At 46.4% G+C, this 20,619-nt stretch overlaps 3 protein-coding genes across 11 annotated transcripts in view; 2 read left to right on the top strand and 1 right to left on the bottom strand.

The window, feature by feature from the left end:
• The window catches only part of RNF41 (ring finger protein 41), a 39,470-nt gene extending 30,342 nt beyond the window's left edge, over window positions 1–9,128 (bottom strand). The window contains exons 1-3 of one of the 4 annotated variants that reach the window (XM_074226391.1): window positions 8,897–9,128; window positions 8,474–8,540; window positions 6,076–6,261 (exon numbers count right to left, since the gene is read on the bottom strand). The gene's annotated coding sequence lies outside the window, so the exon portion shown is untranslated. Of the gene's footprint in view, window positions 1–6,075; window positions 6,262–8,173; window positions 8,452–8,473; window positions 8,541–8,859 lie in introns of those variants that run through there. The other 3 variants (XM_074226392.1, XM_074226390.1, XM_074226393.1) reach the window with 3 other exon arrangements.
• Window positions 9,129–10,575: 1,447 nt separating this feature from the next.
• Window positions 10,576–13,882, top strand: NABP2 (nucleic acid binding protein 2). 3 transcript variants are annotated; one of them, XM_074226388.1, is made up of 7 exons: window positions 10,576–10,662; window positions 10,973–11,070; window positions 11,182–11,320; window positions 11,400–11,471; window positions 11,846–11,927; window positions 12,278–12,341; window positions 13,352–13,882. In XM_074226388.1, exons 2-7 carry the CDS (start codon window positions 10,992–10,994, stop codon window positions 13,549–13,551), a joined length of 636 nt encoding a protein of 211 aa, XP_074082489.1. In that variant the 5' UTR covers window positions 10,576–10,662; window positions 10,973–10,991; the 3' UTR covers window positions 13,552–13,882. The 3 variants fall into 3 exon arrangements, with proteins under 3 accessions (XP_074082489.1, XP_074082490.1, XP_074082488.1); XM_074226389.1 differs by having other exon boundaries at window positions 10,597–10,662; window positions 10,970–11,070; XM_074226387.1 differs by lacking the exon at window positions 10,576–10,662 and having other exon boundaries at window positions 10,771–11,070.
• An 81-nt stretch (window positions 13,883–13,963) lies between these two features.
• Window positions 13,964–20,413, top strand: SLC39A5 (solute carrier family 39 member 5). Of its 4 annotated transcripts, none has more exons than XM_074226384.1 (12): window positions 13,964–14,205; window positions 14,809–14,889; window positions 15,260–15,634; window positions 16,088–16,271; window positions 17,500–17,662; window positions 17,882–18,051; window positions 18,320–18,439; window positions 18,793–18,883; window positions 18,991–19,173; window positions 19,372–19,452; window positions 19,637–19,827; window positions 20,044–20,411. In XM_074226384.1, the coding sequence occupies exons 3-12, from the start codon at window positions 15,345–15,347 to the stop codon at window positions 20,185–20,187; spliced, it is 1,617 nt and encodes a 538-aa protein (XP_074082485.1). In that variant the 5' UTR covers window positions 13,964–14,205; window positions 14,809–14,889; window positions 15,260–15,344; the 3' UTR covers window positions 20,188–20,411. The 4 variants fall into 4 exon arrangements, with proteins under 4 accessions (XP_074082485.1, XP_074082484.1, XP_074082487.1 ...); XM_074226383.1 differs by having other exon boundaries at window positions 14,809–14,893; XM_074226386.1 differs by lacking the exon at window positions 18,320–18,439 and having other exon boundaries at window positions 14,809–14,893; window positions 20,044–20,413.
• The last annotated feature ends 206 nt before the right edge of the window (window positions 20,414–20,619 follow it).

Below are 20,619 nucleotides of genomic sequence, written 5' to 3'. Positions count from 1 at the left end.
ACCCCATTGCCTTAAATAAAATTAAAAGAAATCTCAAAGGCAAGATCTAGTCTAATTGCTTCACTGTTTGGATAAGGAGCAAGGCCAAAAGATTAAGTATGTTCAAGTACAATCCCTCTTCCTATGTTAACAAACCTTCAAGAATATGATGACATTTTATTATTTCTTTCTAGTCTTCTCCAAGTTAAACATATCCAGTTCATTCAACCATTATAAAGCACAATCTAAATGTGAGTTATATGACTTGACTTCCCCATACTTCACCGCAGAGAAGTTGCCCTCTTTGTCAATGTCACTAGGAAAATTTTGTGCCCAAGAAAGACTATTAATTGTGGTCTGACCAGTGCCAAGTGTACAGGGGCTGGAACTAACCCTCCTTTGTTTTGGACACCAAGCTTTTACAAAGATAACCTAAGGCTGTTTTAACAATTTTGTTTTACAGATATCTTATTGTCTGATCTTGTTATCACTTATACTTTTTGTTTCTTCTTTAAGGATGTGACTTCTCTCAATTTGGATCAATGTACAACATGGAAACAAAATAAAGACTGACAGATTGCTTTCCGTGGTGGGGGGGTGTAGGGGGAGGGAAGTAAGCTAGGGAGAAAAATTGTAAAACTCAAAACTCAAATAAAATCTCTAAAAATTAAAAAAAATTTGTTTTAACTGACCCTTTCCAAATGATAACAAAAATATTCCAATAGCTACTATTTATTCTGTTGATTTTGAGGTACTATTTTCACAATGTTTGAAATAACTTCGATAAAGAAAATAATCAAATCCTAACTTTTTTCTGGCTTAGTAGCAAAATCTAGATAAGTATAAAAATACATTGCTGGTGTAAAACTTCAAAAAATAAAAAAAAAACTTCATTAAGAGTGTATCAAGGGGGCGGCTAGGCAGCACAGTGAATAGAGCACCGGCCTTGGAATCAGGAGTACCTGGGTTCAAATCCGACCTCAGACACAATAATTACCTAGCCACATGGTCTTGGGCAAGCCACTTAACCCCATTGCCTTGAAAAAAAAATCTAAAAAAAAAAAGAGTGTATCAAGAGGGGTGGCTAGGTGGCACAGTGGATAGAGCACCGGCCCTGGAGTCAGGAGTACCTGAGTTCAAATCTGGCCTCAGACACTTAATAATTACCTAGCTGTGTGGCCTTGGGCAAGCCACTTAAACCCCATTTGCCTTGAAAAAACTAAAAAACAAAAAACAGTGCTCTATCTACTGGTCCACTTAGCTGTCCCTTTTTAACATTTTTTTTAATCAATAAGCATTTGAAAGTACCTACTACATTTGAGGTATTATACTAGGTTCTGGGATACAAAGAAAAAATAAAATCAATCCCTATCTTCAAGAAACTTACATTCTATTGAGAGAGACAACTTACACATTATAATCATCAAAATCCAGAGTAGGGGAAAGATCTGAGAACAGGCCTATTCTGTCACCAGAGAATCTAGAAAAGGAAGCAAAGCTCTATACTAATATCTCAATCCCTCAAGGAAGCAAGCCTGCTCCTAAAGGAGTAGAAGTCCTTCTCAGGTTGCCTGTGTGTCAGCAATTGAAAATAGAACCTACTTCTCTCCTTCAGAGAAGCTCCAGGGCAGGGCTTGCAGAAGGCTGTCATTCTCCAAAGCGGAATTCTAGAAAACCTCTCGGAATCTTTTGCAGGTTTAATACAGAAGAAAAGAACACACTCTGAACCCAATTACATCTACAGAATTTTGCCAGGGTTTTGTCCACAGAAAGCTAGGTTTTGGGTTTCCCCTATCACCTTCTACCAATTCCAAGGTCTCAGAAAAATTACCAAATTCCTGTACAATAGCCACAGATATCTTCCTCCAGCCAAAATATGGACTGCTTATTTTAAAGCAAACAGTTCCTATATAAAGATGCCATGGTATTTTACCACCTTCTCAGTTAGGATGGGGAGAAACCACAGAAAAAAAGAAAAGACTGATTTAAGTTCTGAGCAGGGATGTGTCCCTCCCACAGATGCATGTGTATGTGTGTGCACACACAAATTAGAAGCTGTTTGTTCACATTACAAAAGCTCGACCTTAATAGATGTGATCTTCTATAGTTAAAATCTCTCTGGGCCTCAGAGGAAAAAAACTGATTGAGATTATGTTTTAAGGTGCCTTTTAGCTCTTAAAAAAGTACTTTACAAAATTCTTACCACAAGGAGTTTTTAAAACTAAGATTCTCTTACTTCAAAAGGATCTAAGATCATCATATGAATTTGACTATCTTCTCCAAAGATACAGACCACATAATCTTGTTCCTGTCTTTCCATAATAAATGCCTACCTATTTTCCCTCACCATATATAACTAGTTCATCTTCTCTTCTGACCTTACAATTTCCTGGTAACTTGTTTTTTAGGCTTTTTTTTTTTTGCAAGGCAAACAGGGTTAAGTGGCTTGCCCAAGGCTACACAGCTAGGTAATTATTAAGTATCTGAGACCAGATTTGAACCCAGGTACTCCTGACTCCAGGGCCAGTGCTTTATCCACTAAGACACCTAGCCGCCCCCCCCCCATAACTTTTATTCTTGTTCCTCCAAATTACTCATCTATTCTCTGATGCAGCCAACTCAAACCTACCATAAGCCTTTTACTTGCCATGTAATACTTATTTTTGATTCTTTGGAGACATTCTATGTCTTACAGGTAACATAACCCAAGTAAAAACTGGAATTAAAAAAGATAAACTTTTATTTCTAGGAAAAGTTTGGGGCTATTAAATGAACTTTGCAATTTCTTGAGGTCAATCCAATCCACTCATTGTCCCATTTAATTCTGTATTCAACTCAATTAGGGTCCATTAGTACTATATTTTTTTCTCCTCAGATAAAAATAATGGTGAAAAAATGACACCCCACTTCAAGTCAGTCTGGGCAGTAGTCATTGGTTATCCACTTGTTATTATGGCCAAGTCAAATCATTCTGACTGCTTATGTATCTCTAATTTGAAACTAAGAAATGTTTTAAGGATTGATGCACTAGCATTATTTATCTGCAAATAGAAACTGGAACATCTCATCATACATTTCACACTAGTCTCTGTGATGAACTTCTCCACATGAAGTGTCAAATACTACTGGCAAGCACACATCTTCTCCGTGTTACACCTACTGTTTCTAATCAGAGGTGGGTTGATCAAGATCCATGGTTAAATCTATTAAAAAAACTTAAATGATTCTGATGTATATAGAAGAAATTTAAAGCACTATTTTGTGGCTTTCAGTAAATTGTATGATGGTAAAGCTAGAGCCAATTGTAGAATATCAACTGAAAAGTCTACCTGTTCTCAAATTGGACAGTGTATGGAGAGAATTCTCATGAAAAGTTTGTATATACAGAAAAGTAGGTACATATCAGCTTGTTTTTTTTCCATTATCAATAAATTTCTGAAAAATTTTCAGTAAATTTTGTCCCCACAAATTTTGTTTCATTTTTCAGATACTTTATAAATATTTCCTCAATGCCTTCCTCTAAAAACAGATCTACTCCATATACACTGAACTATTATAATCCAATAGATTGTAAACTCCTTAAGAGCAAGAAGTTTCTTTTGTCTTTTTTAGCACTTGGCAGAGAGTAGGTGCTTTTCTAATCTTGGTTCATTTTAGAATTATTCTGCCTCCTTTATAATAGGTTATCTAAGTACCCCCAGGATTATGTCATCTGGGATGTTCATGTGTGATAGATCTACTGACCCTGATGTTTAAAAGTTTTTCATAAAATCTATGCAGATATTTTCTATTTTTCCTGTTTGTGATTCCCCTTAAATGGCTTCAGAAACTTTGCTTAAGTCCCTTACTATACTTTCTTAAAACTGATCTTACTCTTCTCTAGTTTGAGGCAATACTGCTCATAAATTTCCATCATCTTTCTTCGTGTGTGTGTGTGTGTGTGTGTGTGTGTGTGTGTGTATAAAATTACAGCAATGTTCAAGCCCTTGTGGTTGTCCATTATCATTTTTCATTATCATTAACTTGTTTGATTAGGTCAAGCCTAAGTTCCATGTCTTTTCATCTTTTTTTTCCCTCTCCTACACTAATTTTGATTTTTGCTCTAACAAGGGAGCAATCTGACTGGAGAGACGACTGAGCCAAAACAAGGAGTTTATTAAGCACCTCAGGTGCATTGGGCAGGCACTGTACTAAGTACTTTACAACAGGACTTATTAGGGGGCTTTACAATTATAACCAATTTACTATTTTGTGATGATGTCTGGTGCTCAATGTAGCTAGAATCTGGCGCTCTTTCCTCAAATAAGGTATGAATGAAACAAGACTATACAAAAGCTTCAAACCCAAGTCTGGGCCCTCCCTCTCATCCCTTTTTACCTGATCGCTATAATTCTCACTGACATCACCTACTCCAACTTTTACAGGAAGTCACTACATGTCAAACAATATTGATTTAAATGCAGGAGTATTTTCTATTTTCCTACCAAATTTCCTAATAAATTTCTCTACTAGAGAAATTCCCTTGAAACCATATAGTACATAAGTTGCAATTGTTTTTAATGGTGACTTTTTTGTAAATATTTGTCTCCTAAAATGATATTTATCACTGTCCAACTTCCTTCTTTATCTCTCTAACCTCTTTGTTCAGCTAACTGAAACCCCTCTTTTTTGGTTTCATTTACAAGGAGGATGACAAGATCTGTTTCCTTCAACCCTGAGTATATTTGCTAATCACAGGACCAAGATTTCTCATAAATTAACAACCAAGGGAAATTTCCTACAGTCTAACACAGGGCCATCCAAAATGTGGCCCACAGAGCAATTTTATACAGCCTGACTGAATTTACTAAAGGCTTTTAGTAAATGAAGTCAAGCTACCACAGAGCTCTCACTAAAATGGCAAATCAAATATGCTGTCTATTATTTCGATAAACTTTTAAAAGTAAGGTTGAATGGCCCTGATCTAATGTGTGTGTGTGTGTGTGTGTGTGTATATGTATATTTGTGTGTGCGTGTATATACATGTATACATGTACACACATTAGACATAACATATACACACACATATATGTATGTTTATATGTCATTACCCTGTAGTCACTCTCACTAAGAAAGCAAGTTCAAACAGGACTGAGGGTCATTCTCTAGTTTTTTTTGTCTCATGGGCTGCCATGGCCAAATAATTCCTCCTCTGAGTGGCCAGTCTACATATTTAGCTTAGTTCTTTAGAAAGCAGGCTCAGTCTGTTGCTAAGAGATACTTAAAGCCTCACCACCATAAAGACTCTAACTCAAGATTATTCTCTACTAGCACTAGTAGTTGCCTTCAAAGTTTCAGGGTCACTGCAATGCATTCCATAGAATATGAGAATAGGACTCTGGAGAGGCTACATTTCCGTAGCATGTTTAAAATACAATCCCACTTATAAGTGAGTTCAATTTGTACACAATTTTCTAGGTAAAACTCTAACATGTAAAATAAGACACATCTACATCAAAAGGTTATTTATTGCTTTAATAACATTCGGAACACCTGGAATGGAAACTCTCCTACTCTTCCCAGTCTCTATTTGAGAAGGTGGGAGGGTAGAAGGGTATGATAAAAGGAATCCAAGTCAGGGGCGGCTAGGTGGTGTAGCAGATAAAGCACCAGCCTTGGAGTCAGGAGTAACTGGATTCAAATCTGGTCTCAGACACTTAATAATTACCTAGCTGTGTGGCCTTGGGCAAGCCACTTAACCCCATTTGCCTTGCAAAAACCTAACCCCCCCCCCCCAAAAAAGGAATCCAAGTCAATTCCTTTTCCCTAAGGATTTATCAGCTAAGACATAGCCTTAGATCTGTTGGTAGATAGGATAGACACATAAAAATTTTTAAGATTTCTTAGGCAACTAAGAATAAGTGAAAATGAACATAGGTACCAGAATTTAAAATGTTAGAAATGAAGAACAAAAAAACAAGCAAAACTATATAGCCAATCAGGAATTAGAATTTTTGACAGTAAAGACTGAACTCTGAGGAAGGAAAATGACATGACTTGCTAGAAGGTAGCTAAAACTTAAGAGCACGGTCTTGAGCCAATGGTCTGTCTTTTTACCTGGCAGGTGATGTGGGGCAGGGTCCCTTGTTCACAAGGCTCCAGACCCCTCACGGCTCCATTCAGTGCCTCTCATGATATGCTCCCAGTAACCCATCTTGTATGTTGTGCTCAGACTCATTTTTCCATCCTAATGATAAGCTCCGTCACCAAGGGGATGGTGATGATGTCATAATCAGGAATGCTCTATTAATAGAAATAAGAAAAAGAAAGGTGAATCAGGGAAAATTGACTCTGAGTGGGGAGAAGAGGGGGAGAAATAGGTAAACAGACTTGGAACTGGTAACCAAATGGGGCAAATGAGGTAGCTGTATTGAGTATGAGAGGCTCCAACACAGGTTTCAGTAAGAGAGGGAGGAGGAAAAAGGGAGACGGAAGACATCATCTGAAATAAACAATCATTTGTGTTTTAAAATTCTCTGTGGAGAAATGTAACTTCAGAGCCCAAAAGCTTCAAGCCCTCAGCTAGGCAATGCCCAGATCCCATAACACTACCTTAATTCTAACATTCTTTAGTATTTTTCTATACACTTTCTCATGTAGAGAGCACTTTATCCTCTCTCCAAAACAGAAGAAAAAAGATGCTTTTCTCTCAAGTCTATGATGTCAATTGCTCAGATGTCAATAAGCATTTATTATGTGCCTCCTACATGTCAAACACTTTGCTAAGCCCTAAAGGTACAAGGAACACATAAACTTCCTGCCCTCAAAGAACTCATATTCTAATGGGGGTGGGGTGGGGAGGAGAGACAGACAAAATTCATGTACAAAACGAATACAGGGCAGAGGGGAGGATGAGAAAGTCAAAGTTAAAGAGGTAGAGTATTCTAGTAAAAATTTAAAAAATTAGATAGTTGGGGAATGTTCAGACAGAAATTCCCCACTTCCCAGTTACTTAGAAAGTGATGAACAAACAGGCTTGAGAATAATGAAGACTGAGGTAACACAGGATACAATACAAAGGAATATAAGTAAAGAAATTGATTTGCTAAAGAGATGACTACATAGTTACAGGCCAAGAGGTCCTGATAAAAGCATCAAGGAGAGAGGGCTAAGACCCAATCATACTTTTCGTATCCTAAGTACAATTATCAATCCATCAAACACATATTTTTCTTGTTAAATAATTTTAAAGGGTAGAGTAATTATCACTATTATATATAATAAAGGGTATGTTTCATCTCCAGAGCATAGAGTAAATAAATGTCAATTAGTTTGACACTGGTCTGCAATAGTGACATAAGTGTAGCAGCACTATTTAAACCAGAGATCGACTCTCTGATAAAAGGATGAGGGCACAGCCATTCCTATTCTGTCATCTTGAAGGTTCTTTGATTCAGGAAATTCTACAAAGTGATAAAGCATGGCCCACTGTCCTCTCCAGTTCCAAAGAAGAGCAAACATCCTATTTCTTTCATTCAGAAATTTCATTTCAAGTCACAACACCCCATCAGTTCCAGAGACTATCTATTCAATTCATGGTTCAGGCCTAATTAGAAACCTAAAATTGGTGATTCAGCAGGCACTCACCATGCCCATAGTATTTCTAAAGAGTATGTCACTAAACCTGCCTCATTCTGCCCCTCCCTTCCCCCCAGTCAAAAGGTCCCTTGGTACCACAAATGCTATAATTTCTAAAAGTAACACAGTATTTCACAATTTTCTAAAAAAAAATTTTAAACTGGGAAGACTGAAGGTCAGCTTGTTGAACTGATTGAACTGATTCTACACTGTCTAACCTCAATTAGGTCAGCTAATGTCTTCAAATCTCTATTTTTTTTCGTTTTGTCAGATGGAAATGATAATACTTTCCCACTGTATGGGTTATTGTGAAATTCAATAAGATAGAATACACATAAGGAAACAACACAGCCAGGTGAGATAGTATCCTTTCTATAGTAACACAATGTAAAAGATATTTGAGTTGAAAAGTTGGAAGGGTAATTCGCTTACAAGAGACATCCAGTGCAACTTCCAACTAAAGCAAGAATCTTAATGGGGAACTCAAACCAAGCTTAAGGCAGCTCATTTTATTTCTGGTCAATTGTAAATGCTGGGAGTGTTTCTTAAGGTGATGTATCTTCCCTGTAAACTTTACCTTACTATCAACTAGATGATTCCAGGATTCTGTCCTCCAAATATTGGACAATCAGGATGGAAATGGTGGGGAAAGACCAGAGAGTCTTAAGTTGCTGCTTCTTTTGAACTGAAAGGTAATCTTGTTTGAATAATAAAGCAAAATAACACAACTAAATCAGTCATATACTTCCTCTCTGAAATTGGTTCCAAAGAAGTCCTTTATTATAATAAAGTTGAAGGGGGGGGGGAATCCTTTCCTTCTTTCTTTCTTATTTTTCCACTTTAATTAATTTAATTAAATAACTTCTTTTGGGATTACCTGAGTACTGTTAGGCAAAATGGGCTGGGTGTTTGCCAATTCCTCTCCCTGGCCTTCCCTCTCTCTCCTGTTGGGAAGATGTCCTTGCATTCAAATTTTAAGGTTAGACAAAAAAAAAAAACCATGAGCAGGGAAGGAAGAAATAAGGGATTCCTCCCTCAAGCAGGAAGGAGTGAGGGAGCAAAGCAAGAAGGGGGAAAAAGAGAGGCTCAGTCACCCCCTGGAGAGTGAGGGAGTGAAATCAAGTTGGTCCCGGGGGGGGAAGTGAGTTTGGGCGGCTGGGCTCCCCAATCACTTTGCTGCCCACTCCAAGCCTCTCCCCCCGAAGCCTCCTCAATTCCCACCTGCCCGCCCACCCGGCCGAAGCCTGACTCCTCCAGCCCTACCTCCCCGCTCCCCTGCGCGCGCAGGCGCAGTACGCACCGCCCTGGGAGCGGTCTGGACCCGTCTTCCCCCGGGCTCGGCCCGGCCCGGCCTCCTCGGCTCCGGGTTCCTGCTTGGAGAAGAAGCGGCTGTGGCTGGGCTCTCAAAGTCCCTTCCCCGTAGCTCCTCAGACAAGGGGGGAGGGAAGGGAAGACTCCGACGCCAGTCTGGGTCCGTCCAAGCCAGGCTCTTCGCTCCGCCTATCGCCGCGACGCATCTCACCGGAAATACGTCGCCACGCCTCGGCCCGCCTCCTGACGGGCCCTCGGGCCGGAAAGGGGGAGCTCTCACCTGGCCAATGAGAAAGGGCGAAACTCTCTAGTCCCGCCTCCCCTGACCGGAAGTTTTCGTGATTCCGAAAGAAGACGACGTAGCTGCCTGGGAGGGGAGAGGCCTCCGCGTCTGCCTCCTCCCTCCGCCCTCCTCTGTAATGCCCGGGAGGCTGTCGCTAGGGGGCGGGGCTGCTTTATAAACCCGCTCTGCACGCACGTGTTTGGCCTCGCGGGCTTGTTTGGGTTGGGGCGAGGCCAACCCTAGCCTGTCTGGGCTCCGGCTTTCTGTCTCCCCTAGGCCTCCCCGAGCCTCCCCTGGCCTCAGCCCGAGGCCTTGGAGAGTTAGGCCCGCTTGGTGAACGCCTTCCCTCAGGTAGTCCCAGAGGTCTCAGAAACACGCGTGTATGCCACACGAGCCCCCCTCCGCGCTAGGGGCAAACAACCTTCACCTTCTGCAAGGCAATGGGTTAAGTGACTTTCTCAGGTCCTCCTGAGCCCGCTAGCTGCCAGGGAGAAAGGAATGGAGACTGAAGGCCCACTAGGTGCACTTTGCTATACAAATCTAGAAATTTTAGTTTAGTCCTGGGACCTGCGGGGAACCGCTGTAAAACAACACGCTTTCTAGGAATTCGATGCTGCAAGCATGTGTTATGCGCCTGTTGTGTACAAGGTAATGGATTAAAAAACATTTTAATCTTCAATTCTACGGAAGGTGACGTTTTTCTCATTGTTGATCTCGGTTTTAAATCCTAATTATGGACACCTGCTGGGTATATGAATATGTTTATTGTCGGAGGGCTACCGGTTTTTGCATATTTGTCCGCAATCTCCATGACAGGGAGCGAGGAAAATGACGAAGGCATTCACCCACCCCTTCCTATCCTCCCGGTGTTCAGGCTCCCCTCCGGAGCCAGGTCTGGGCTGGACTTCGAGAAATAATAGTCTTAGAGCTCCCTCCTCCGCCCAAAGGCGGAGGGGCCGGGCTCCGGGAGACAGTCGGTAAACTTTTCTTAGGCGCCACCCGCTCGTTCCCGAGGGCGCCCCACCAGGCACACGACTAGGGTCAGCTAGGCGGGGTACGGGGTCAATTGGAGCTCAGCAACGCCCCCCCCCCCCGGGGCACTGGGATGCTTAAGGAGGCTCGGGGAGCTCCAGGCCGGGCCAGATCCCGGGAGTTAAAGGTCCCGCGATGGGGCGGGGAGGGGGGGCGGAGCTTCTCCTTCGCGAGGCCCCTTTAACGCCGAGGGCCCGCCCCTTCTCGGCCCGGGCCGCCGCGGGCTCTGATTGGTCAGCCCCTGGGGGCGGCCTGCGGAGGGCGGGGCCGCGCGCGTCGGGACGGCGCTGGGAGCGCGCTGATTGGCCGGCCCTCCCCGGGCCCGGGATACTTCCTGGAATGTCCGCGGCTCTCCGTTCCATCGGGCTGCATCCGGCCGAGGCCCGGCCCCTGGCTCCCCCTGGGGGCGGCTAAGCGGCGTGCAGCGTGCTCCCGGCTGGGTGGGTGGTGGGTGGAGGTGGTGGTGGTGGGCGAGGGAGGGGCCCCGGCGTCCTTCCTCCCCTCCCTCGGCGGCCTCGGAATGGGCAGGCCCCGGCACCCCCGCCCCGCCCCCACTCAGCGCCAGGCCCAGGCCGCGCCCCCGGGCCCCCGGCCCCGCGCTCGGGCGCAGCCTCCCCGGGCCCGCGGCCCCTGAGTGGGGGGGAGAGCGCCGACATCAGCGGCCGAGGTGCCGCCGCGCGGGGCGGCCGATGAACGTTCTGGAAGGCCCGCACGCCTCCCCGCGCCTCACCGCTTTCTTCCCACCAGCAGGAGCCCAGGCCCGGCCAGCATGACGACGGAGACCTTTGTGAAAGACATCAAGCCGGGGCTCAAGAACCTGAACCTCATCTTCATCGTGCTGGAGACAGGTGGGTGAGGGGGCGCCCGGGGCCGGGGGGGGGGGGCCCGCCCAGCTGAGCTGCCCCGCCCCCACCCCGCCGGACACTCACGGACATCCCTCACCGCCCCCGCCCTCACAGGCCGAGTGACCAAGACAAAAGATGGGCACGAGGTGAGGACCTGCAAAGTGGCGGACAAAACAGGTAGCATCAACATCTCTGTCTGGGACGACGTGGGCAACCTGATCCAGCCCGGGGACATCATCCGCCTCACCAAGGGGTAAGGCAGGATCCTGGGGTGGGACTGGCAGTGCCCTCCGGGACCAGGTGCCTGAAGGGTCTCCCGCATTCCTCCGCAGGTACGCCTCAGTATTTAAAGGCTGTCTGACGCTCTACACCGGCCGTGGGGGAGATCTCCAGAAGATTGGAGAGTAAGGGCTGGACTGGAGAAGACCCCCCCCCTTAAAGAAGGGGGGAAAGCTGTGGTGTGAGGGCAGGTGGGGATGAAGGGCTATTGCTGCCTTGTATTAGAGGGAGCAGCAAGGTATGGTGGAGAAGAGGTTTGCAGTCACCAGATCTCCGTCCTAATTCTGGCTCTGCCTCTTTCTTAACTGCCTACATGATCTTAGTTTCCTTATTTGAAAAATGAAGAGGTTAGATGTGGCGACCTCTTAAGAGTCCTTCTAGCTCCACAACTATGCTCCTATTCCATGTTGTTTGTTGGGGGCGGGGGGAGGAATTGATACCTCTGAGACTGGCCCATAAGGATTTGACCCAGGTTTCGGTTGTTTCCTTTCCCTGGTAGATTCTGTATGGTTTATTCTGAAGTCCCCAACTTCAGTGAGCCAAACCCCGAGTACAGTGCCCAGCAGCTCCCCAACAAAACGGTGAGTCCCCGAGATCCTCGTAAAGAGTAAGAAAAAGAGGGATGTTGTTGCTTTAATAAAGAGATCAGTAGGAGGATAGGTAAAGCAAAAAAAAAACCAGCAAGCAGACTGATATGTACAAATAAGCTAAGTATGTAAGATGAATAGGAAGTAATTAACAGATGAAAGGCACTAGAATTAGGAAGGGATGGGAAAACTTCTTGGAAAATAATGATTTTAGATGGAATTTAAAGGAAGCTAAGGAAGTTTCAAAGTGAGGTTTGAAAAGAATACAATAGCTGGCATAGGTACTTCCTTAAAATCGGGTCCAGAGTTGATGATGAGGATTGAGTGTGTTTTTGTTTCCTCAGGTACAGAATGACAGTACCTCTGCCACTTCCCAGGCTCCTGCTGGCCCTCCTGCCATATCTCCAGGTAAAATTCTCCCTTGATCTTCCATCTCAGTGAATGGAAAAGGGGCCCTCTGAAAATCATCCCCTGTAACCCCATCCCTTAGCATTATCAGTCCACCCAGATTTTAATTCCTACTCTGCTTTTTGGTGAAGGTGACATCCAAACCTTTCTTTTGTTTCTTCCTATTTGGGAGAGACATCGAGAAAGGCCTTCAAAGGTTCGGCATCTCTCCTTCTGCTACCTCACCCTCCCGTCTGGGGGGAATGATGGTTCAGCACCTTCCGGAACCTTTCAGTATTCCAGGTTCACACTTGCAAAACTCTCTTCTTTCCTTTCTACTTTGGTTTACTTCTACTAGGCCCCTGAGATGAAATAGGGGATGGCACCTTCTGTGATCCATTGATAGGTCTTTGATCCATAGGTAGGTCTTCTGCTGCTTCCACCTATGGACAAAAAATTTGGAAGTTTTTCTTTTAAAAGTAAAACACTACTTACCAGTTTCTTCCCCAGTACCTTTCCTCTGGCAGTCAGTTCCCCACTTTTCATAGCAGTCCAGTGCAAAAGCAATCGAAGTGTAAAGCTAAATTTTGCTCTTCTACTTGAGCCATATATTGTTTATCCTTCAAATTTCCCTACACTCCAGGAATGGTGTTACTTAACTCTTCTCTTTGGAAGATAAAGGCCATCTTCTGTTAGTTCTGCTCTATTGTAATACTGAAGCAGGTGCTATATTATTATACCTATTCTATAGATCAGACAACTGAGGGTGAAAGATTAAAAGACTTCCCCAGAACTACATAACTGGTATCTTGTCTTGGACAAGATTCAAACTGGAGAGTCTTGACTCCAAGTTCAGTACTGTCCCCCACACTAGCTGGTTGGAAGGGTGCCCTAGGTCTGTTTATATCACTTCTGGGGAGGCTGAAGCCATGGATCCATCTATACCTATGTTTCTTTTTTTTTGAGGGCAGGGCTAGGGGATAAAGGAAAGGTCTTTTGTTTTAATTCCTGTGTTCTTTTCCTAAAACCAGCCTCTGAGACTCAAAATGGGAACGGCCTAACTACCCCCCCTGGAACAGGCAGTGGCTCCCATGCACCCCATGCTCCCCCTCACCCTATCAGCACCCGGATTACTCGAAGTCAGCCTAGCCACACACCTGCTGGCCCGGCAGGCCCCTCCTCCAACACGGTCAGCAACGGCAAAGAGACCCGTAGGAGCAGCAAGAGATAGCAAGACACTCTTCTTCCTCACTGAAGACAACCCTCTAATGTGTCTCCCCACTAAGAACAAAGACTGCCCATTGGGAGCTGGCCATGTCTGTATGGGATGGGAGTGTATTTTGGCCTCAGACTTTCTGAGGTGATTTGTAGGGGTGCAGTCATCTCTCTTCCTCTTATTTCTTAAGCCAATCCCCCCTACTCAAGTGAGCGTACTTGTGTCTCCTGCCCCTTCATGCTGGGCACTCCAAACCTTCTCTGCCATTTTTAAACCAAACTTGGGGTAAGTATGGTAAATGTGTGTGTGATAGGGGGACTTCCCTAATAAATACTTATACCCAGTGTGCCTGAATTTTTTTGCTTTCTGTGGCTTTGCTGTAATGGGGAAAGGCAGAGAGTTACTGCCTCTGGATTTGGAAAGGCTTAGGGGTATCCTTGGGATGGGAGAAGTCTGGGGAGAGAAATGAGAAGATAGCCACCTTGGGGAAGGCAGGCCTGCCCCTTTAAGGTAGTGTCCCTCCCCCAAGCTTTCAGCTGCTGACCCTTGACACCCCCCACCCCTTTTGCTGAAAGTAAGAAGCCTGGGTCCTTTTGCCATTAGGGCTCCTTAACATCTCTGCCGTGGTCAGGTAATGCCAGGCTCTGCCCATTGGGCTCCAGGCCAGAGGTAAGAACCTAGCCTTCTCTCTGCATAAGGGTTTCTCCTTCCCTGGTCTCTAGATAGTTCTGGGTACAGAATAGTAATAAACCATGCCCTTCCCAGCAGTCTGGGACTTCTGCTTGTTAAGCCTGGTTTTTCTTGGCTCGGCTTTGAGATTCTTGGGTTCTGGTCCTAGCCAAAATCAATACTGGAAGCAGGGCAAGGAGGTGACTAAATTAGTCCTTTCCTTTCCACCTGGAGAGAGTAGGGTGTTTGGGTGGGGTGGGAGCTGTACTTGGAGAAAGAACTGGGAAAGGGGGAACAACTGGTGTGTTAGAGGTAGCAAAGCAGGGATGAAGATGGGGGCAGTAGATTCAAAAATCTGAGTCCTACACTCCCTAAATTGGTCCTAGCCATATGGCTCCCCAGAAGGGGCAGAGGGTAACCCTTCCCTGTCCAGTGGCCTTCGACCCTAGCTCAGAGTCAAGTGAACCATTAACTGCAGATATGAGCCCTCCTACCCTCACTCCGCCCCCAGCCAGGTGTGTTAGGGTGGCAGTCCTAGCCTTCCTGACGTGTCTTACGCTTCACTTTGGAGACCGGAAGCTGAGGCTAGCCTTTCCCTCACAGGAGTGAGCTCCCCTAGAGAACCAGCCAGGGTCTACCCCTAGAGACTACCGGACCTGCGTGGAAAGTTCTCCCACTGCTAATGTGGGTGAGGCCCTGGGAAGGTGGGGTTAGGGAGGCCTGAGCAGGGCAAAGGGCAGAAGGGATGAGGAGTCGGGGACAGGATCCCATGTGAGAAGGGAAGCTGGAGTAATGGGAGTCTGGAAAGGAGAGTCTAGAAGGAAGAATCTTCCTGGATGTTGGCAGATGGTGGGGCTGGGGTAATGGTGGTAACACTGGTCGGTACTGTATATACAGTGGGAAGGGGGAAGATGGGGTAGGCTAGAACGGAAAAATCTGATTGTGGGGGGCCACAGGTAAAATAAAGAATAAAAGGTGGACTCTAAATGACTCTGAATGTGTGTGTGTGGGGGGGGAGTTTTCTCTGAACTTCCCTCTACCCTTGTTCTCTCAGGTGTGGCTAGGTCCCAGGATGCCCAAAGGGGAATAGAAGTAAACCACCAGAAAGAAACCTCGGCTTCCCAACCTCCTGCTCCAGCATGGGGCCCCTGTTGACTGGACTGTGTATTTGGGTGGCTCTAGGGTGGGTGATGGGTTTGGACCCCTCCCCAGATCCTCCAGCTCCCCTGGGTCCCGCTGAACAGGAGCAGGGACATTACCTGGCCCAGCTGTTTGGCTTATATGGAGAGAATGGAACCCTGAGTGTCAGTGGCCTCGCCAGGCTCCTTCATAGCCTAGGCCTGGGTCAGGTTCAGGGACTTCGACTAGGACACTCAGCCCCTATGGGGGGTAGGGCCGGGCCCTCCCCCGGGGACAACTTCACACACAGGTACCAAGTCCTCAAAACCACATCTCCTAGTTTCTGAGTTGCTGAAGCCCTCCAATCTTCAATTTCCTAGTTCCTCAAATTCTCCTTTCCCTCATTTCTGTTCTCCCCTATTCTTAGTCCCCGAATAATTTCTAGTTCATTACCCTAGTCCTGATCATCATTGATGCTCTACCTTTTCAATCAATACCACTGAGCTGTTCCTTAATTCCCTCTTCACTGATACTCAGTACCTGCTTTTTCCCAATCTAATCTCACCTTGTTTTCCATTTGTGAATTCCCAAATCCTCTCCAATGTTATAATTGCTAATATCTAGACTAGCAGCCCTAGCCCTACTTCCCACACCCCATCTCTAACCTCATGCCCTCCTGATTTCCATGTTAAGTGATTTTCTAAAATTTCTGGAAGAGTCCACAAACTGACTCTTTCCATTCCTTTATTGCCATCCTTTTCAGGCCACTGGACCCTGAGCTGAGTGTGGATGTCTGGGCAGGACTGCCCCTGGGACCCTCCAAGTGGAGGGATCCAGAGAAACCAGGGTCCTCCCACTTGCCCCAGGGGCCACCATCCCCTGGCCTTGGCCTCTTTCACAGGCTACTGCTTCTGGACCATTCACTGTCTGACCATCTTAACGAGGATGTGAGTAAGAGAACCGTGAGGAGGGGAAAATCAGAGGACTTCTATTAACCTCAAGTTTAATTTGAACCAAAAGTACAATGTGGCTAATGAAATAACAGTCATCTTATTCTGCATTTATAGAAGGTTGGTCAGAGCACAGAAACATTATCTGTAGTGATTAGGTGCTTATTAGGACCATAACCCTTTGGAGAACAACAGTCTTTGGAGAACTCTAAGTTTAGTCATCACATTGGGAAGACGCTGATAAAGTCGAGAATGTCCAGGGAAGGGTCAGGTGACCCATCTGAAGACAGTTTTTAACCCTGTAGCCTGGGGAGAGAGTTGTAATCACTGTCTCCAAAGGGCTGTCTCTCAGTAAATTGTTCAGAGAGCAGAAAAAGACAAATGGACAGTAATTATAGGGAGATAGTGAAAAAGAAATTTATAAAAATGAGTTTTCCAATGACTGGGCTGAATTGATAGAAAGTGAGTTTTTCTGCCACTAGACTAGATTACTGTCATTTAAATGGACTTTCTCACTCCAGGAGTCTCACATTTTAGAATGGGTGAGACAAACAGAATCATCCACTCAGAAAGTACCTCAACTGATAATTTGGGATATATGTGGGAAACAAGGATTATTTGTATGTCATTTTCATAAATTGACTGGGATTCCCTCACCTCTGAATGCACCTAATCTCCCTTGTTCTCTCCCCCCAATTCCTAATGTGTCTATTTGTCTTGGACCTGCCTGGAAAGACCAGGAGAGACATGGTGCATGTTAGCCAAGGGCTAACTTGGATAAAGAGTTGAAACATTGGGGGAGATACTCTTTTTTTTTTTAAAGGTTTTTGCAAGGCAAATGGGGTTAAGTGGCTTGCCCAAGGCCACACAGCTAGGTAATTATTAAGTGTCTGAGACCAGATTTGAACCCAGGTACTCCTGACTCCAGGGCCGGTGCTTTATCCACTGTGCCACCTAGCCGCCCCAGGGGAGATACTCTCGAAGACAGACCTTGGGGCGGCTATGTGGCACAATGGATAGAACACTGGCCCTGGAGTCAGGAGTACCTGAGTTCAAATCGGGCCTCAGATACTTAATAATTACCTAGCTGTGTGGCCTTGGGCAAGCCACTTAACTCCACTGCCTTGCAAAAGAAAAAAAACTTAAAAAAAAAAAAGACAGACCTTTACAATCCTCAGTCACAGTCTCCAAGGGTCCTCTGACCTCTCACCTCCAAATTCTCCAGTGTCTAAATGGCTCCCAGCTTCTCATCAATTTTGGCTTAAGCCCAGCTGCTCCCCTGACCCCCCATCAGTTTGCCCTTCTGTGCCCAGCCCTACTCTACCAGATTGACAGTCGAGTCTGCATCCAGACCCCAGCTCCTGCCCCACAAGGGGACTTACTAACAGGTCAGTGACCTGGATGGACAGAAATGGGGGTATGGTGAACTTGGATCCCTCATTTCAGTGGAAACATGGGTGCCATCCTTGGGGGGAGAGAGATCAGAATGAAGCCCCCTACTTTTCCTCCGCTCTCCCCACTTTAGTCCTTATTCCCAATTTTCCTCTTTGAGACCTTTCTGGTCCTAGTCTGACCTTGGACTGTACACTTCCTCCCCCCTCCCCCAGCCTTGGCCTATAGCTCTCTGGCTGTCCTGGTGCTCAGCGCCCTGGCTCCCTTCTCCATATTACTGTTACGACTCCTGGGGTCCTGGCTGCTGCATCCTCTCCTGGGCTTCTTGGGGGCACTGGCTGTGGGAACCCTTTGTGGAGATGCTCTGCTGCACCTGCTGCCACACGTATGTGACCTAAAACCCCTGACCTCAAAAACTCCCCAACCTTCTCCTGGGTTTCTATCTCTGTTTCCAATTACTTTTGAGTATCTCACTTTCTTTGGTGTTCCTCCTTCTTTCTACACCCCATCTAAAGTGATGTTTGTTTGTTTTTTCCCCAAAATGTGAATTGGGGGAAGAAGCTGTTTTACTCTGAGGGGTTGGATGAGGCTTCCTCTCTGGGGTGGGGACTCTTCCTGGGCCTCTGCCTCATCTTCTATCTTCTATGTCTCAGGCTCAGGGAGGACGCCATGGGGGGGACCTAGGCCCTGGGTTGGCTGTGCTGGGAGGCCTCTTCCTCCTCTTTGTCTTGGAGAATCTACTAGGTATTTTTCGGCATGGTGGGCTACAGTCGGTGAGTAACCAACTCCCCACCTGCCTACAAGCCCAGAACCCGTTCAACTATTTAGGAAAAAAGGCGGGGAGGGGGGGAGATGAGGAGGAGGGAAGGAGTCTGGGGGCCATATCTTTCCTCCTGTTTTGAGCTGCCCTTATTTAATAAAACTTGTCAGTTTGTGAGGGAGTTGGGTGGCAGTTCCTTTCACCTTACCTCCTGACAGTGTCCAGGTATCCTACCTCTTTTTCCTTTCTGAGGGAGACAAGAAACCAAGAGAGAAGGTGGCCCATGGTTGCCAATGATGAACCCAGATGTTGCCCCTTAGCCCTCTGACTTTACTTTCCTAAGCCCTGGGCTCACTCCTGTTTTAGAAATGCTGTAAGCAAACAAGGAGAGATCCTGACATTCAGGACCTAGAAAACGGTAGGGGAACAACTCTTCAACCCCTGAGGGAAGGCTCAGGTAAGTCCCAAGTGGGGCCAGACTTTAAGGAAAGGACGACAAACAGGAGTCAAAAGTTCTCCAAATTCAGGAGTTGCATCCAAACCTTTTCTTTCCTCTCCTTTTAGATCCAGTGCCTGAAGGGCCACGGGAACTGGGTGGTCAACTTTCCCCAGCCTCGCTCCCTCTAAGACACCAAAGCCATGGCCACAGTCACAGCCACAGCCACCCAAGCAGTGGAAACACCCAAGTCACATGGATGGTCCTGCTGGGAGATGGACTTCACAACTTCACTGATGGGCTTGCCATTGGTGAAAAAGAGGGCCCTTTGGGAAGAGGGTGGGATGATTTGGAGGGCCGGGCCTGGATGCTTGGGTACCCAGAAGAGAGATACAATTGATGAGGCTAAGTGGAGGGCTCTGGGGGAGAGTCCAGAGCTGCTCCCTACAGAAAACAGCCTCTTGGCATCTAATAACTGATTCATGATCCCTTCTCCATCTTCCTTTCAGGGATTGCCTTCTCTGATGGTTTTTCCAGTGGTATCAGCACTACCCTGGCTGTCTTCTGCCATGAGCTTCCCCATGAATTGGGTAGGGAGATGATAGAAACAAGGCAACGATGGAGGCCTCCAAGAAGATAGGCCACCTCAGAGGTGGACTGGGGGGTTGGAGGGTAGTGGTCAAGGAGAATAAAGGCCTGTCTTGGGTGGTGGTGGTTGGGAGAGGCTGGGCTGAGAGTTGTCTCATTCTCTTGCTACTTTCCTCTTCCCAACAGGTGATTTTGCTATGTTACTCCAGGCTGGGTTACCCCACAAAAAGCTTCTACTGTTAAGCTTGGTGTCAGGGGCCCTGGGCCTGGGTGGGGCGGCCTTGGGAGTGGGTCTCAGCCAGGGCCCTGCCCCATTCACTCCTTGGGTTTTCGGGATCACTGCTGGGGTCTTCCTTTATGTGGCGCTTGTGGATATGGTAAGAGAGGATGGGGTTGGCACTGATAAATATGGAATTTAAAAGGGGATGACAAGGAATATCATTGTAAATTGATGGTGGTGGTTGGGTGGTATCTGATTCTCCTGTCCCTCCCCCCACCCATGGGAAAGGGCCATGGAGATTGCCAAATATCACCTCCAGGCCTTTCCTGCTACCAGAGCCATGGATCTGATCACCATTTTTCCCCCCCTTCAGCTACCCACTCTGCTTCATCCCCCAGAGCTCCTGCCTACATCCCACATCCTGCTCCAGGGGCTGGGGCTGCTGATGGGGGGATGTCTCATGCTGACTATTGCCCTATTTGAAGAGCAGCTGCTTCCCCTGCCCTTAGATGGCTGAAGTGGAATCGCTGAAGGGGTCATTATTCCTGTCCCTTCTTCACTCCCACCCACCCCCATCCCAGGAACAGAGGCCGGACACGGGGCCAATAGGAGCAATAGGACTTTTAATAAACAGAACCCATCCCAAAGCCATGACTTAACAGTTGTTCTCACACCAAAAGAGGGTAGAAAACCAAGATCTGGCCTTAGGCTCAGAGCAGGTGGCCATAGGGAGGGGAAGGAGGGGTCTTTCTTCCACCTGTCCCTCCACCCCAGCCTAGGTCTGATGGGGGCATGGGTATGTCCATTTGCAAGGAGTCTTTGTGCTTTACCCCAGGGCTAGGGGGCCGCAGGTGAAGCCCTCCCAGCTCCCTCTCCCCATGCTGCCCTCAGAGCACTCTGGGTGCATGCATGCCAGGCAGAATCGATACCTGTTATTGGTGCCCTGGAG

Source organism: Macrotis lagotis, chromosome 2, assembly GCF_037893015.1.
Source record: "Macrotis lagotis isolate mMagLag1 chromosome 2, bilby.v1.9.chrom.fasta, whole genome shotgun sequence".
NCBI classification, from domain to species: Eukaryota; Metazoa; Chordata; class Mammalia; order Peramelemorphia; family Peramelidae; genus Macrotis; species Macrotis lagotis.
This window is presented reverse-complemented; position numbering and strand designations above follow the sequence as displayed.

Coding starts and splice junctions, on each gene's coding strand:
- NABP2 (XM_074226388.1), top strand. CDS start 10,992: ATGACGACGGAGACCTTTGTGAAAGACATCAAGCCGGGGCTCAAGAAC. Junction 11,071..11,181: donor CTTCATCGTGCTGGAGACAG/GTGGGTGAGGGG, acceptor CCGCCCTCACAG/GCCGAGTGACCAAGACAAAA. Junction 11,321..11,399: donor ATCATCCGCCTCACCAAGGG/GTAAGGCAGGAT, acceptor ATTCCTCCGCAG/GTACGCCTCAGTATTTAAAG.
- SLC39A5 (XM_074226385.1), top strand. CDS start 15,345: ATGGGGCCCCTGTTGACTGGACTGTGTATTTGGGTGGCTCTAGGGTGG. Junction 18,440..18,792: donor GGCATGGTGGGCTACAGTCG/GTGAGTAACCAA, acceptor CTCCTGTTTTAG/AAATGCTGTAAGCAAACAAG. Junction 18,884..18,990: donor ACCCCTGAGGGAAGGCTCAG/GTAAGTCCCAAG, acceptor CTCTCCTTTTAG/ATCCAGTGCCTGAAGGGCCA.